This window comes from Pipistrellus kuhlii, unplaced genomic scaffold (genome assembly GCF_014108245.1).
Source record: "Pipistrellus kuhlii isolate mPipKuh1 unplaced genomic scaffold, mPipKuh1.p scaffold_m20_p_9, whole genome shotgun sequence".
Lineage (NCBI taxonomy): Eukaryota > Metazoa > Chordata > Mammalia > Chiroptera > Vespertilionidae > Pipistrellus > Pipistrellus kuhlii.
The window spans coordinates 45,182,985-45,201,381 of NW_023425595.1; the positions used below are offsets into that span (position 1 = coordinate 45,182,985).

The 18,397-nt window shown below is 34.0% G+C and overlaps 1 protein-coding gene across 3 annotated transcripts in view; it reads right to left on the bottom strand.

Annotated features, from left to right (window-relative positions):
- Window positions 1-18,397, bottom strand: part of NOX4 (NADPH oxidase 4) — a 143,418-nt gene that overhangs the window by 92,914 nt on the left and 32,107 nt on the right. For all 3 annotated transcript variants that reach the window (XM_036427453.2, XM_036427454.2, XM_036427452.2), the window contains exons 7-8: window positions 11,101-11,173; window positions 6,392-6,472 (exon numbers count right to left, since the gene is read on the bottom strand). In XM_036427453.2, coding sequence (XP_036283346.1) covers window positions 6,392-6,472; window positions 11,101-11,173 — 154 coding nt within the window. The remainder of the gene's footprint in view (window positions 1-6,391; window positions 6,473-11,100; window positions 11,174-18,397) is intronic.

Genomic DNA, 18,397 nt, shown 5'->3' on the forward strand with positions numbered 1-18,397 from the left:
GTCAGACTGTTGTCTGCACCTATGAGTCTATTTATATTTCAGTTATTATTATACTTTGGGGTGTTTTTTTTGTGTGTGTTTTTTTTTGTGTGTGTTTTTTTTTTAGATTCCACTTATAAGTGAAATCATAAGGTATTTGTCTTTCTCTGACTGACTTATTTCACTTAACAACAGCCAAGATTTGAAAGCAGCCCAAATGCCCATCGGTAGATGAGCAGATAAAAAAGCTGTGGTGCACTTACACAATGGAATACTATTCAGGTGTAAAAAAGAAGGAAATCTCATTTTTTGCTACATACAGCATGGATGGACCTGGGGAGTATTATGCTAAGTAAAATAAGCCAGTCAGAGAAAGGCAATACCATGTAATTTCAGTTATATGAGGAATCTGCTCAACAAAATTAACAAACAAAATAAAAACAGACTCATAGGTTCAGTGAACAGACTGACAGTTGTCAGAGGAGAGGGGGCTGGGAGGTTGGATGAAAATGATGGAAAGGATTTAAAAAAAAAAACAAATAAACTGACACAGACAAAAGTATGGTGATTGCCAGAGGGAAAGGGGGGTAGTGAGAGGTGAAAGTGGGCAAAGGAGTGGTAAATGGTGTTGGGAAGAGACTTGACTTTGGGGATAAGTACATGATACAGTATGCAGATGATATGTTATAGAATTTTACACTTGAAACCTGCATGGTTTTTAAGCCAGTGTCACCCAAAATAATTCAACAAAAATATAAAAAATTATTATGTCTTTTTCAAGAATTAAAATAAACTGATTTTTCAAACAGTTAACTGTGGAGTTTCTTTTCTTATACAGCTATTAGCATTGGTACAAGTATAATTATTTTCCTACTAGTATTTTCTGAGTATGTGTGTATTCTGCCTACATTTCTTCATTTACTTATATAAACCTAAGATAACTCTATGATGTAGGTGATTTTATTGAGCCTGTCTACTAGATAAAAAATAGAAAACATTATCTGTCAAGGTCTTGCAGCTATTCAGTACTGTGTTGTTTAATGGCCATGCTATTCTGATCTTTTGAAAAAGAAAATTAATGTAGCCGAAACCAATTTGGCTTAGTGGATAGAGTATCGGCCTGCAGACTGAAGGGTCCCAGCTTCGATTCTGGTCAAGAGCATGTACCGTGGTTGCGGGCACATCCCCAGTAGGGGGTTGTGCAAGAAACCGCTGATCGATGATTCTCTCTCATCGATGTTTCTAACTCTCTATCCCTCTCTCTTCCTCTCTGTAAAAAAATCAATAAAATATATATTTTTTTAAATTGTCTTGACCTTTAAAAAAAAAGAATTAAAAAAAAGAAAATTAATGTACTTTGAAAAGATCTATTTGAACATTGAAAAGTAACATCTGGGTTTAGTGCATATAAAATGTGTGTTTTTAGAGTGTCATACAATTGATTGGCTTATAAATAATGAAGAAAACATCTAAAACATAAGTAACAGCAAAGTAGTTGAACCCTAGGGCACAAATAATCACATATCTTAAATATTACTGAATGAAATATTTGGAACAAAGAAGGTAAGACTTCCACTTAGCAAACATCAGATAACATACCAAAACAGCCTGCATTCAGTTGTGTTCCCAGCTTTAAAAGTAATACAGGGCCTGGGTAGTGTGGCTCAGTGTTTGAGTGTCAACCATGAACCAGGAGGTCATGCTTAGATTCCCAGTCAGGGCACATGCCTCTGTTGTGGGCTTAATACCGAATGGGGCACATGCAGGAGGTAGCTGAATGATCATTCTTTCTTATCACTGATGTTTCTATCTCTCTCTACCTCTCCCTTCCTATCCCTGAAATCAACAAAATATGTATTTAAAAGCGATACAAGGAAGCAGTGGCAAACTGCAGCTAGCATGATGTAGTGGGTTAGAAAGGTGAGCTTAGAAATCGGATTCCTGGGGTCACACCCAAGCTCTTCCTAATTGCCATGAGTTTTAGCAAGTTACTTCACCTGTCACTGCCTCTGGTCTCTCACAGGAATAACCACAGCAGCAACAGCAGCAGATTTTACCAAAGTTGTTGGGAGGATTTAAAGATATATGATAAGGGCTTAATGAATTTTTACTATTAATACATTCAAACAAACACCTTTATAATAATGATGAGATTGAAATATCATCATGCAAGAAACAAATGAACAGAATTTAGAGGAGAGTGATTCAGTTTCCATAGCCTCTAGGGTTATAGATTTTTTTAAATCTATCTAGAAATTAAATTATGGTTCAAAAGATAAAGAACTTTGTGAAAATTACAGCTTCCCAAAAACAGAATGGACTCTTCAAAATATTGGCTTAGACATGTTGTAGGGGAGATTCATAGAGTCTTGGTTAAGATATCCTTTAAGCTTCCTTCAAAATTTGAGATTCTCTGAAAATAACAGTGACCTTAGAAAATCATATGAAGCAATTGCTGCTTAGGTAGGAAAATCAGCAAATTTCTAATCGCTTCATCCTTAAAGCATAAAATTTTCTAAAATTTCTAACCCACATTGATCCTTCAATGCCCTAAATTATAGAATTCTTGAAAAGAAAATGTTTACAGATGTAAAATGTTTAGTGTAAAGTTATCTTTAGCTATTTCAACTGATTGATTTAAATTTCAAACTAATTACCAATGTTGGGAAGTTAAAGATCACACATGAAATTGTTATTCTATATTATTATAGTACTGAGCATATTGATAAAAAAAAAAAGAATAAGTGATCAGCAAACAGTGATTTCCTGTTCAAATTTAAATTATACTGTTTAATAGGAATCTCAATATAAATCCAAGTAATCCGTTTTGAATAACTGCACTTTACTCATGTAACCAAAAGTTAAAGAATTAAGTTATCACGATATTTCATAGGTAAAGATATGTGTAAGTCTTCAAAATTGGCACAGAGGTTAATAAATTCAAGATATTTACTTACAGAAAGAGCCTTTAGCAATGAAAAAAAATTTTTTTGAGAAATGTCCATTTTGAGAAAGCTGCACAACTTATCAATAGTTTGTCATGCACTAGAAGCTTTTATTCAAAAATAAGCTTTATAGGCAATCAACTCTTAGTAATAAGAACAAATTCTGAGGATCTAATGTACAGCATGGTGACTATAGTTAATAACACTATATTGTATACTTGAAGTTTTCTAATGGAGCAGATATTAAGCATTCTCACCAGAAAAAAAAGAAACACACACACACACACACACACACACACACACACACACACGATTAAAAAAAACTGTGTGATGTGATGAATGTGTTAATTCATTTGCTTGTGGTAATAATTTCAGAACACATATGTATAATCATAAAACTGTATATTTTATTTATCTTTAAAGAATGTATACTGTAAATAATATAATTTTATTAGTTAATTATACTTTAAAATTAAACTTCATTTAAAAATCTTCACTCTAGAATGCTCATAGTATTGTGTTTTTATTGTATAACATTTATTTTAGAATTAGGATAATTTTTTCATTTCTACTGTAATATGTAAAAAACTATTACTTCAGTTGGTATAATTACATTTAATTCAGCCTATAGAGTCCTTTAATTATTTCTTTGTATAAAATCACTTTCTATTCATTACCATTGTTCTGCAAAAAAATAAAAACAAAATTTAACTATGCCTTCCTTAATTTTCAAAAACAATGGAAAAAGAACTCTCAATATAATCTATTTAAATTTGTCTGTTTGAACTTCTGAACCTTTAAAAAGCGACTCTGTTTTGAACTGCAAGAAAACAGGCGTGTTTTGTTTTTTTTCCAGAGTTTTAACTTAGTATAACATAAAGGCCAAAGAATGCATAAATTATAATAACAAATACTAGCTATTGTAGATTGTGCTGCTATGAACATAGGGGTACATATATCCTTTCTGATTGGTGTTTCTAGTAGCACAATCTACAATAACTAGAATTTGGAAACAGCCTAGGTGCCCGTCAGCAGATGACTGAATCAAAAAACTATGGTCATCTACACAATGGAATATTATGCTGCCATAAAAAAGGAATTCTCATCATTTGCAGCAACCTGGATGGAATTGGAGAACATCATGCTGAGTGAAATAAGCCAGTCAATGAAAGAGAAACACCACATGTCCTCACTCATTTATGGATAATAAAGAACATTATAAACTGATGAACCAAAAGATAGATATAGAGACAGTAAAGCAACAAACAGACTGTAAAATTACAGCGGAGAGGGTAGGGAGATCTGGAGGAGATAATAGATCAACCGAAGAACTTGTATACATGCATATAAGTACAACCAATGGACACAAAACTCTGGGGAGGAAGGGTATGTATGGGGGGGGATGGTAAGATAATAACACAGATAATAATTTAATTAAAAAAATAATTATAATAACAAATAACTACATTTTTCTTAATCTGTTATATATTGTGTGTGTGAGAAAGAGAGATCACAATCTGAGATAAATCTAGATATTAACCCTTTTTTTTTTTAATCTAAGACCAAATTCTCAGAAGTACTAAGCTCTCCTAATAGTGAAGAGAAAAAAAAAAGAAAAAGAAAAAAAACATATAAGTTATTGAGTCAGAATGTCAGGATTTAAAACCAGAGTTCATCATTGAGTAAACTTCCACAAGTTACTTACTCTCTCTAAACTTCAGTTTTCCCACTTGTAAAGGGGGGGTTTGCATGATTTACCCTTAAAAAATATCATGGTCTTTAATGAGATAAAGCAGCTAAATCATTTTGAATTTATACTTGGCACTATGTAATTGTTTTCAATTACTGTTCATTAGTAGCATCTGCTTGCTCCTAGTCCATTTTATGATAATAGCTCTGGGAAGGCAAACAGACCACTTAAAGAACAGAATATAAAGCAGATTTTCTCTACCAAGGGCTTTCCTTGTATCCAAATTCTCCACAGGATGTTATCCTTACAAAGGAAAAAAACTCCCATTGGCCATTCCTTGTGGCAGAAATGGCTATCTGGAAATCGGGATTACAATGTGTGGCTATGTTTCTGATGCTCTGCAATTATATGGTCTAGATCCATGGTACAGAACAAACCAAACCAGGACCTATGAGGCAGAGATCCGTATAATACTGCTTTCTAAAACAGTGATCTGCAAAATCAGGGAGGAGGGGGGGGTGGGGATATACAATAATATACAATTTATGAATATGACCTATATTGACAAAGTACACTACAAAACACTCTGAAGAAAGAATTAACAGCAGATCTGAACCATTCTCCAACACTTCCCCTGGGAACATCTGAGATTAAGATAAATGGAGAATGCCAGATGTGTACCAGGCAACACATTTATTATTGGTGGGATGCATCTGGACCAGAAGGACTGTGAGTGAATTATAAAATCATTTTAGGACTCCCAACCTCAGCTTTGTATGTGCAGTGTGTTCTAGCAACTGAAGGCATCCCTTGAGGAGACCTGGGCTTTTACCAAGATACTGTTTCCTGCAGAATGTGAGCCTTATCTAAGGCAAAGTAGTCCATGTCTATCCATATGGTCTTGTCATCTTAAAACAGAGTTACCACATTGGGGCTAAGAGAGAAGAGATGAAAAATGGTTTCTGAACAATAATAGAGACTCCCACTGAAAGGCACCTGGCATTATCCTGTTGACATTCTGTGTTGCCTGCCACGCATCCTTCTGCTACATGAAGTGACTCTGTCACCAGACAATGGCCCACTGTGTCATATTGGTGTGAGTGTTGAAGCAAATCCAAAGTCCATTCTGGTGACCATGCAGACATATACAGACACAAAAATTATCATTTTCTTCCTCTGACCTAGTGGATTATTTCAAGCACTTTTGAGAACACTGCTTGGGTCCACATACTTTTCAGAATAGTTGGGTTATATTCTTTGCCACAAGCTTAGGATACTTTCTTTTTTCCCCTGCGTGATTTTCTGGTGTTTTGACACATCCTTGTCTTTGGTCATTGTAAATCTTTGGCTCGCTACAACTATTATTGCCTCTAGGCCTTTTAAAACTAAAAACTGGTAACTCCATCATTACAAATTCCACAGCAGTGAGACATAAGGAATTTCTGGAAATTCTAATACTAAAATATCTTCTGGAAACTCTTTACCTCTTATTTTCTTTTAAAAAAAAAGTTATCAGGATGTAGCTACAGGGGCTTTAAAAATTATAACACCAAGGGAAAAGTAACTCTGTTTCTCAATTTTAATATAGTTTTATACTAGTTCCATTAAACATGCTATGCTAAAAATAAAGGTATTTCTTCCATTCTTGACACTACCCTCAATTCTAAGTAACCAAATAATTTACCACTCCCAATGAAAGTTCCTGCAAATGTATCTTTCTTTCATTACCCCATTTTTAGACACACATGGCTTTAAAAAAATATTTTTTATAACTTACCCTGACACATGCAACATCAGCAGCATGTAGAAGACAAAGAAGAGATTATGAGTGTACCAGAAGATATCATAGTTAGAAACTCTGAAAAAGAACACAAATAACTTAGTTTCAATACCACTTCATATTTCATCTCACTGAAAAGAGTGTGCATTTCAAACATGTCACAATTGAAAGTTCAAATATGAGTTCATCTGAGATTTACCTATTATGTCAAAGGACTTACATACCATGCAAAGACAACTGGCAAAAATTATACATAACACTATCATATTTTTGTATTTGAAATAAAGACATGAAAAAGTTAAAATAACGTTTACTTTAAAGATATGATGTAAGGCTAAGGAGCAGTTATACTCAGCTCCTATGTCTATTTGCTGTCCTTTCTATAGATAGTCTCAATTTTTAAATGACTTCGAAAACAACTAATATTCCTATTACAATAAATATTTAGAGTAGTTTAAAGAAAATTCAAATTGAGAGGAATTAAGTAAATGATCATTAAAGTTTTATATTCGTTTTCTGGACAATGTACAACCTTGGTGCTTCTGTCCTGCAGGAAAACAAAGAGCCTGAATAACACAATCTATAGAATGTTTGAGACAAGTAAAAAAAACAACAACTAACAGTTACTTTATTTCATATGTCTGGGAAGATATTACTATATTAGAATCTTAGTGGTGGAGGGAAGATATTTGTAAAAACTTCTGAGAGGATTCTGATTCAACCCCCAGATCCTTTTAAAACTCTTGACGTAAGCAATGGCCAACTGATTCACACTTACTTAATTCGGTTTCTGCTATCACAAACAAGGTCACTAACAACCTTGTCACATATGCCTTTTGCACATATCTAATTCTTTCATAATTATGAGTGGAATTGCTAGATCAAAGATACACATATGCAATGTTTTTGATACACATTGTCCATTGCTCTCTGAAAACATGTTTATCAATTACAAATCCAACGTTAGGAGTTCCTTTTTCTTCAAACCCATCTTCCACTTTATAAGTTTTCATTATTTTGTGTAAGTGGAATTATTTCATTTGTGTGTTATACACTTTTAATTCTTCTATTACTTATCAATTCATAATAATTATCCATTTCTATAGTGAATTTTCCTTAATTTTTATGAGTACACTATTCAAAATTTAAGACTGTACTAGTTCCATTTAACTATAATAATTTGTCAAATAACATGTTACATTTCATATTTTATAACATGTGTTGCTTTAGTTCAGTGTTTCCCAACCTTCTCTCATGATGAGAATCACCTGGTGGAGTTGTTAAAACACAGATTCCTGAATCCCAACTAAGAAGTGCTAAACTAGAATTTTTGAGAACATATAGGTAAAATTGCATACCTAACTTAGTGCTCTGTATATAAAATCTGTCTTAGAGCACTAGTTAAGTATACAATTTTACCTATATGTTCCCAAAAATTCTAGTTTAGCACTTCTTAGTTGGGATTCAGGAATCTGTGTTTCAACAACTCCACCAGGTGATTCTCATCATGAGAGAAGGTTGGGAAACACGGCTTTAGTTTACCTATTTTTTGAAAGTCAGATATTTTCAATATTTTTCTTGTCCATTAAAATTTTAATGTTGTCATTTTTTAATAGTTAACTAAGTTATGTTGAATTTCATTCACTTACTCTTTATTTTCATCATAAGTTTGTGATGGCACCTTTATTAGTAGGTTCTTATACAAAACAAAGTGTCTTAACAAGGCTTTCTATCATCTCTATCATTGGTTCAATGTCTTGGTTATTTTTGCAAGTTCTATAGTTAAGGAAGCTTTATAATTTTAATGTTTAGTAAGCCACATACCCCCTTTTATTCCTCTTTTGGAACACATGCTTAGATATTCCCTCAGATGAACTTTAGAATCACTTTGTTAAATTCAATAAGCAAACAGCATAACCTATCTTGGATTTTGACTGGAATTGCAACAAATTTATAAAACAATTGAGGAAGAACTGCATCTTTAGGTTATATAGTCTTTATTCAAATCTCTACTGATTTCTCTCAGTGAGGTTGTGTTTTTTCTATATAACTTTCACTTAGTTTCTTCATAAAATTATTTGTAGATATTTTATTTATGTTAAAATTATCAGTGCTATCTTTTTATTTTACTCAGTTTTCAAACTTATAATAGCTATTATATAAGAGCTATTTTTAAATATATGTTTTGTAATCATTTACCCATTTTAACTCTTTTAGTTTATATAAAATTTTTTTTCCATAATTCTCTTGAGTTTTCTGGCTAGGCAATTATACCTACCTTTCTGGAAGTAATGATAATTTGTTGTTGCCTTCTTTCTAATAATTCTAAATGTTTAATTTAGAATTTAATAATTCTAAATGTTTTATTTCTTATCATAATGCCATCCTTTAAAGAAATTAAAAACATCACTTTGGCGGTTTCATAATTTTCATAGGAATGTATCTCATATTTCACTGTAAGTATGAACTCAGTTCTGGCCTTTATAATTTTTCATTCAAAAAGAAAGTTGACTTTTAGTTAACTCTAATGAGAGGTCAGATTTAACAACTGCCATTTCTAAGTCTCTCGAGATGAGAAAATATGTTTGTATTATTGTTCTTTGTTAGAATATATTACTTATATTAACAATTGAACCATTGGGTGAATTATTAGACTACCTTAAATGCCAGAAATCAAATAGTGAAGTCATATTTATTCACCTAATTTCTCTAATGTTTTATTTCCTTACTAGTAAAGAGAAAAGGTAAAAGATTATCTCCATGATCTATTTAAGTATTTCATGATTCTCACAAAGAAGCTTAAAGAAAAGCAGAGCTTTATAATCTCTTTTAAACAAATGAAAACATTAACAATGAAGACACAGTCACCAAGTTATTTATGTAAAGGCTTAGTTGAGAACAGAAGCTGATCTTTATATTCCTTTCTACAACACTATCTCTCAATTAAGGATTTTTTTTCTAGATATAGGACATTTACATACTTTATTCTTATAAGTAAATATGTTAGATACCCTAATTTTTCTTCAAGAGCCCCTAAACCTGAAAAAGTAAGTTTTTTAATTATTGACCTAACTAAAATTAAATCTTTCCCACAAAATTGGTACCCTGCTGCACAAATGTTAGAGATTTGTCTTTCTGTAAGGTGGTTTTTAAGTCTTATAAAAAGTCACAAAAATGGGCTTACCAATTGACTCAGCCATTCACCATCTAAGAATTTTTCCATAGGACATAATTAAAAAGTATGCAAAGACTTACAGAGAGTGTGTTTGTCTCACAATTGAAATACTGAAAAAAAAAAATGGAATCAACCTGAAACATACAATGATAGAGGGCTGGGAGAGTAATGTATGTGTATTTGGTAATATGCTGTGCCGTTAGTAAAGAGAAAAATGCTCATAACAAGATTTAAGAAAAAGCAAGTTTAAAATAGCACATATAATATAATAAAATGGTCCAATTTTGGTAAAATGCAGACTTGAAAAGACAGTGTGAAAGGGAGAGAAAAAGAGTGATTTTGGTAGATGTATGACATGGGGCATGAGTGAGCAAAAGCAGGAAGAATGAAGTATACAGACATAACACCAGGAAGTTTATAGTGTTAATCTGATTGGTGAGTTTGCTTGTGAGATTTTGAGGTGTACGTTTGTGAGCATAGATGTGTGCAGAAGTGCAAAGACAGACTCATTTGAGCATGGTATGGGAGACAATTTCTTTCAAAGTGTGTGTGTGTGTGTGTGTGTGTGTGTGTGTGTGTGTGTGTGTGTGTTTCCATTAAATTCAACACCTCAACAATTAGGATGAGCCCTAACTGATTTGGCTCAGTGGATAGAGTGTTGGCCTGCAGAATGAAAGGTCCCAGGTTCGATTCTAGTCAAGGGCATGTACCTTACTTGTGGCACATCCTCAGTAGAGGTTCTAGGAGGCAGCTGATCCATGTTTCTCTCTCACTGATGTTTCTAACTCTCTATCCCAATTCCCTTCCTCTGTAAAAAAAATAAATAAAATGCATATTTAAAAAAAACAATTAGAATGACAACTTTTGAAGATTATATAGTTTCTTCTTTTTGCTTTCTTAAGCAAGAAGTTTCACCAGTAACATAAGATACTGTAAAATATTGTGTAAAACAGATGTACCCACCAGAAAGAACATATGAAAGTGTTCATAAAAATGTGTGTCTGCAATTGCTCAAAATCTCGTAACTAGAAAAATACTGTGAATGCAGATATTTCTGATTATTTTAGCAGATGTCAACTATTTCTCCAAAGCTTTGTTTGGAATATTACATTAAATTACAGCAAAAACAAACTCATAAGCAGGAAATGAGTTGTAAACCAATTTTAATTGCTATGTTCCTGCGCATACATGTTGAATTCAATTCCATGTCTCATAGACACACAATTCTCCAGGAAGAATGCCCCTGAAGAACTTAGATTTCCTTAGTTTAAAAAGTCTCCATACACAATTCTTTACCAACCTAGACTATTTGACCAAAACAGAGATTCTCTTTTTCCAAAACATGAAATGATGGATATAGAAATGGCTTTACATCACTCTTAGTTACCCACAATAGTCTATTCATACGAATACTACACTGGCTAAGCATTCTGGTTAAGGAAGAGTTTTTCTACACATGAAAATGAAGATAACCTGAAGAAAATGAAATAATCTGACCCACAGATACTGAGGCCATGCCTCTGACACTCACCGGATAGCGTACGTAGAAGCTGTAATCATCAGGAACAGCACCAATACCATTAAGACGCCTGTCAGGCCAGGAACTATAAAAATGTACGTAAGTACATGTTAACGTAAGTCATACTGAGAGGAAAAAAAGTACAAAAATCATTGCCTTAACATCCAAAGTATTATGCTGCTCCCAGGGAAGCCCGATTCAAATCAGATACCTCCTTTGTATGCTTCTCTCAAAAGAGCACTTTTTAAAATTAGCACAATTTCAAAGAACTTAATACAAAATAGTCCTTTCTACCTTTAATAGAGGGTTTGTTTTTGTATTTTCAAAAATTCTACAGGTACATACATATTAACTGTTAGTAATTAATACTTGGTACATGATTGATATTCAGCACCCTACTGATTTGGTTGTCCCTACCATGGCACGAAACACCTACTCTCTCTCCCCTCTTTAATGTAACTAGGAGCTCCTTCCATCTCAATTTCAAATAATTTCTTCTAGGCTTCTTATCTAGAATGAATATTTTAAAAATGTTAAAGAAAATGTAAAAATTCCTAAAAGCCACAACTTAAAGTATAAAACAGAAAATATTGGAATTCAAGAAAAAGAATCACAGAGCTGGTGTTTTCAGAACACTTGCAGAAATATTTCTTCTAGTATGAAAACTTGCTGAAATCAGCCCTTCTGATATGATATAACATTTTTAAATGTGCAAATATGTTAGTTTTTAAAATTAATATTGACATGATAGATTATTACAAATCTATTGTTAGCTCATATAGCATGTCTAAAAATGAGTAGTTCAATATCTATATCAAAAAGAGCTAAAACCAAAATATTCTCATTCTATATTATCTTTTTACTACCAAATATAATAAGCCTATCTATAAATTACCTTAATTTATTCTTAAAATCATATAAGTAACAGTAACTTCTAACTGTCCTAGCTGAGAGATTTCATGTTAAATCTTCATAGAAAAGCTAATGAAATAATTCTGTCTCCAAAAATATAGACATCTCCCCACTTCTCTGTTTTGCCAAGGAACCATCTATGAAACAGAAAGGCTATCATGGACTGTAGCAGAAGCAGAAAAGCTGGGTACAAAATTAGAGCAATATAGTACATTACTGTATTAGGATTCCAGAGGGTTAGGATCTTTAAAAATTTTAGAAATCTCAGTAGAAATAAATTTCTACATGTAAAGGGCCACAAGAGGAATAAGGGATTTAGTCTTTGGATAATTAAATCTTTAGTACTCTTTTCTCTACTCTTCCCAGTACACAAAGTTGGAAGCCAAACCACACTTGCCTTTCCCTGATGATGTGCCTAATCCAAACCATCTCTTCTCTCCACTTCTTTTCCCATCAACCTTCCCATCGCCCCAGGTGAGGACTTACTTCTTAGGGGTAAGATAACTGCACTAGTTTACACTAAAAAACTAATAGTTCAGAAAAATACTACTTAAAAAGAACAGCATGCTTACAAAATGGCCGTCTTCCCACTCTGAAGATATTTACCCAAGAGAAACAAACATATATCCACAAAAGACATGGGTTCAAAAATGTTCATTGGCATTTTATTTTGAATAGTTAAAGTCTGTAAACAACTCAAATCTTCATCAACAGATGAATGGATAAACAATTGTAATATTATTAGCTGTACCTGGAAGAGTAATCAGTGGTAAAATACACAGCAACAACCATGAATTGTTGATTTATACACAACAACATAGATGAATCACAAAACTATTATGCTGAGTAAAAAAAGCCAGATCCAAAAGAATATAAGCTCTATGATTCCTTTTTTATAACACCAGAGACCGAGTGCATGAAATTCGTGCAAGGGGAGGGTGGGGGGGGGTCCCTCAGGCCAGCCTGCACCCTCTCCAATCTGGGATCCCTCTCACAATCCAGGACAGCTGGCTCCCAACTGCTCTACTGCCTGCCTGATTGCCCCTAACCACTTCCGCTTGCCAGTCTGATCACCCCCTAACCACTCCCCTGCCAGCCTGATCAATGCCTGACTGCTCCCCTGCCAGCCTGATTGCCCCCAAATACCCTCCCCTGCCAGCCTGGTTCCCCCCAACTGCTCTCCCCAGCAGGCCTGGTCCCCGCAATTGCCCTCCCCTGCTGGCCATCTTGTGTCCACATGGGGGCAGCAATCTTTGACCACATGGGGGTGGCCATCTTCTGTGTTAGAGTGATGGTCAATTTGCATATCATCTCTTTATTACATAGAATTTGAGAAAATTCAAATCATTCTTTAGTAATAGAAAGCAGATTAGTTGTTAGGATAGATAGAGGGTAGGATGCATTATAAAGGGGTACAAAAACTTTTTAGAATAATATGTTTGTTCCCCTAATTTTGGTCATAATTTTACAAGTGTAAACATATGTCAAAACCAATAAAGTAGCATAATTTACATATGAATAATTTAATGTACTTCAATTATAATTCAATAAATTTTAAGAAAAAATAGGTCTTCCTTGCTTCAAGTAATTAAAATAGATCCTATTTGACCAAATGAATAAATAAATGACAGAATCCCAGGTGGCTCCATAATGTGAAATTTGTGGCTGAAGGCCTTTATAGTGATTTTATTATTTTATTATTACAGAGATTCACTATGTCTGCTGTGTTTACATATAAGATTTCCTATGTGGTTCTAAACATGTCAAGATTAATTATGGAATGTTTGCAAACCACTTCATGGAGAGGACACCTAGGGGGGAAAAAACTGAGAGTGTTTAAAATAGAGGCACAATTTCCAAAGTGTATTATTGGAACATTAATTCTTTGGGATATTAATATATATTACTTAAGGATTTTAAAACTATTCCTTGAGAAGTCACAGGGCACATTAGTGTATTAAAGTTTCTGAGAAATGCTCAAGTCAAGAAACCAGTTTAAATTTGAACAGATATTTCCTCAAACATTTAACTAGAGAACTCCTTTTACAACAGAAGATGAAAAACATATCCAAAAGACTTAGAGAGGGTAAGACAAGTTGACCTCAGTCATTTAAAGATGAACTAGACACCCCAGACTCCTTGAGCAATGGTATGTTTATCCTGGCATCATGACCCCTGTTACTTCCCTTAGGCCAAACTGTGATCTCACTGAATCCCATCTGTAAACTAGGGTCAATCAATTCAATGCTTTTTAATGCAAAAAATTCATCTTTTTTTTCTATCTCCCGGAAGTATAAAAAGGCCAGAGTTTATAGTTTACAAGGTAACATACTTCAGGTCAATGAAGAAGAAAAACTTACAGCTAGCAATTAAAAAAATATTGCAATTAGAATGATCCAAAAGAAGGGGCTGGGTGATATCTTAAGAAATTATGATTTTTTTGGTCACTGGAATTAAACAAATAGAGTCTGGCCAAAAAATTATCTAAGATATTGTAGAGAAGGCCTATGCATCAAGTAGTAGAGTTAAACAAGTGTCTTTTATCCTTTCAGTGAATATTTTCTGGTCACCTATAGTGAACCAGAGAAAAAAATGAATCCTGCTCTACATTCTAGTCTGGGAGATGAGACACACAGGTAATTGTAACAAGCGTGTTATGTGCTAAAAGAGAGCTAAGCATTATGTGTTTTTGAGGTACATCAAAGGTTACCCCAACCTAGCCTGAAATGACAGTTTAGCTAAAGCTGAGGATATTAGCCTCTATTCCTACACATAGACCAACAGTCAGGAAGCACAGGTTGGAAATTATTGGGTTAGTCTAACTTCACTGGGCAAAGTTACTTGCCAAAGTGGAAATATACTGTGAACTCTTTGAGTCCTTCAACTTATGGAGCAAAACCTATACTTGTTTATTTGGTAAAAATAAAACATAAAAAATAAATGTATGTGCTGAGTGAAATAAGCCAGTCAATGAAAGAGAAACACCATATGACCTCACTCATTCATGGATAATAAAGAACATTATAAACTGATGAACCAAAAGATAGATATAGAGACAGTAAAGCAACAAGCAGACTGTCAAATTACAGCAGAGAGGGTAGGGAGATCTGGGGGAGATAACAGATCAACCGAAGGACTTATATATATGCATATAAGTTCAACCAATGGACACAAAACTCTGGGGAGGGAGGGTATATATGGGAGTGGGGAGATGTTAAAATATGTACACAGATAATAATTTAATTAAAAAAAGGTATAAAAAAATAAAAAATAAATGTACGGCCAAAACCTGTTTGGCTCAGAGGTAGAGCGTCGGTCTGCAGACTGAAAGGTCCCAGGTTCAATTCCAGTCAAGGGCATGTACATTGGTTGCGGGCACATCCCCAGTAGGGGGTGTGCAAGAGGCAGCTGGTAGATGTTTCTCTCTTATCGACATTTCTAGCTCTCTATCCCTCTCTCCTCCTCTCTGTAAAAAATCAATAAAATATATATTTTTAAAAAATAAAATAAAAAATAAATGTATGAATGTTTATTCTTAGTGCTTTTTATCTATGCATATTAGATCCATTAATTTGTAGCCTTTAAATGAATTATTTCACTACACTGCCATTTCTAGAAGAAACTAAGAGATAATTTTCATTCATATCCAGATGTGGTCAGCAATATAGCATCTTGTATTTATTACCCTGTTCTTTCCAACTAGAATCATAATTATATTTGTTTACGAGAGTTTTTCTAATATAAATTGGATATTGTGCATTTACCAAATTTGGTGATAGGTAGTTCCTTTGTTCTAAATTCTAAATTCTAAATTCTATTTATTTATTTTCTCATTTTTTCATTAAGCTATTATATGTGTACATACCTTTTAAGTAAATGTTTGAGTAATCTAATCTTTTAAATTTATTTTATTTCTTAAATTCTTCGAATATTAAAAAAAAATTAATTTAGTGAGTCAATACCATATTTTCTGTCACTTGAACTGCCTTTATTTTTTATAAGATAATCTTAATTTCTCAGACCTAGGCTACATTGAGAAATTTTAAAGATAGAGAAAAGACTATGTAACATTAAACAAATTAAAATCCAATAAATAAGTCAATCAATAAAAAGAATTCTTTATCACTAGAACAGCTGGAAGCATGTATGCAGTTCTTCATCAGGAACTAAATTTTTTCGAGGCATTATGCCTGACAAAATTCAAAGATAGCTATAAAATAGTTTTAGACAGAGATGTATTAGTAAAACAAAACTAGATTAAGCCTATTTGTAAAAAGCAATGTCACTTATCCCATTACTATTCTTTGATTCTGCCTTGTTCTCTTACCTGCTTCTATTCAGTGGGGTCAATCAGAAACCCAAGGAGCTCTAGACTCATGCTTAGGGGAGTCCCACCCTCATTCCAAGCTGAACCCCTGGGAAGTGGATGGTTTGCTTTCATTAAATGATGTGGACTGAGACACCAAATGATGTTAACATGCTGATTTTGGGTGATGCATGTGGTTTGCACTGACAGAAACTCCACAAAAATATTTGCCTGGGTCCTTGGCATGCCCTTGAGACAGCACTGTCCCACCCTGGAAAAGCTCATGTTCAAGTGGAAAAGACAGCAATATGTAAGGAAATAAATTATTTGACAACATAATATTTTTACCATGTATCTTTAGAAACCTAGACCAAGAAGAGGCCAGCTCTGCCTAGTGGAATTTGTGCAAGGCAGCTGAGATTTAAAAGTTGCGTAGGAGTTGGCCAGGTAATAAAAAGACAGTAAGCTAAGAGAGTAGGCAAATGTAGGTGACAGTGAGAAGTTATGCTCAAGACGTCTGTTGAGATGCTCCATCCGGGTAAAACAGAAGCTCCCAAGGTCAATAGGAAGATTAATAAAGCACATTGCCAGGTCCCAGCCCAACAGACTTTCTAGACTGGAACCAGGAAATTTATATTTTTAAGTATCGTCTCTACTTAATCCAACATCACTCGTGAAAATCTCTGGGAAAGAGCAGAGGTGATGGAGTTTCATGCATAGGTGGAAAGATCACCTGTTTATATAGACATATTAATTATACTAAGTATCTTAATGGAACATCTTTATCATTTAAGAACATTTTTTATATGTTTGTAAACTAAGCTTTTTAAAACATTACAAATGTTCCAAGGCTTCAACTATGCTGTGTGCTACAGAAAATAATATCAAAATATTTACTTCTTTTACATTATTCCACATGAACCAAAAAATACATTGATTCTGCTTTTTCTCCCCTCAATTTCTCATGCAATTCTTAGGACTTAAATAAAACCATGTTTCAATGAGCAAAGTTGTCAACAAAACTAAATTGCATTCCTAAAAAGAAAAAGGTGAAATACTTTGCAATGGGCAAATACCATAAGCCAGAGACAAAATATCTATATATATAAAGACCAGTGACCGGAATGGTAGAATGACCTGAATGACCAGAACAACTGGTGGCTATGCCGCACACTGCAGAAGCCAACTAGTCTGATCTGGGCCCTGATCGTCCCCCCTCCAGCCTCCAGCTGGCTTGGCCCCCAGTCGGCCCCCAACACCCCAATCAGGGGCAGGGCCAGCCACCAACTGCCTACAACCCCTCCCCCCCAGCCCAATGGGCTGCTGTTAGGGATGGTGGGCCAGACCCCACCCGTGCACAAACTTCTGCACCAGGCCTCTAGTATTTTATAAATCTAACCATCCATATAATTGTGACATGGATGGGGAAGCACCTGATTACTTGTTCTTTTTCATCATAAAATTATTGAAAAGAAAAATAATGCATTTGACAGGGCCATGCCTCAGTTCTATAATACATACAAGTCTGATCCTTAGTAGGGTGTTATAGCCAAGCCTTCATCCATCTCAACTACCCACAAGTCCTAATCCCTGGAATATGTACTAAAAAATCCTCCAAAATACAGTTTTCTCCTTTTTCAGTATAAATGTAAAGTTGAAAAGAGAAGAATTTTGGTATGAATTTTGCTAAAATCACAGTAAATGTTTGGATATTCGTATGTGGTTTGAATAACAAATTAACAGTCTAGACTGAGATTTCATGGACAACATGCTTCAGAAGAAAAAGTAAATTACAAGTAAAAAAGAGGACACATTACAAGAAAAATAACTGATGACTGTTTCTCCTCTGTTTTATGGGTTTTAAAATTGTAAAATATCCTACTAAAGTACTGAATTATCAGAACTACAATGATGCTCAGAGTGCTTGATGTTCCTTTCCAGCACCTTGAGGCCAGGAACCTATTCCACATGCATTATCTCCAACAGCACTTGCCACAGCAGAGTGCACAAAGCAGGTCCTCAATAAGCATATGGCATTATATTGCTTTCATTGAGAGAACATATGAAAAACAAATGCATTTGCTTACTCTT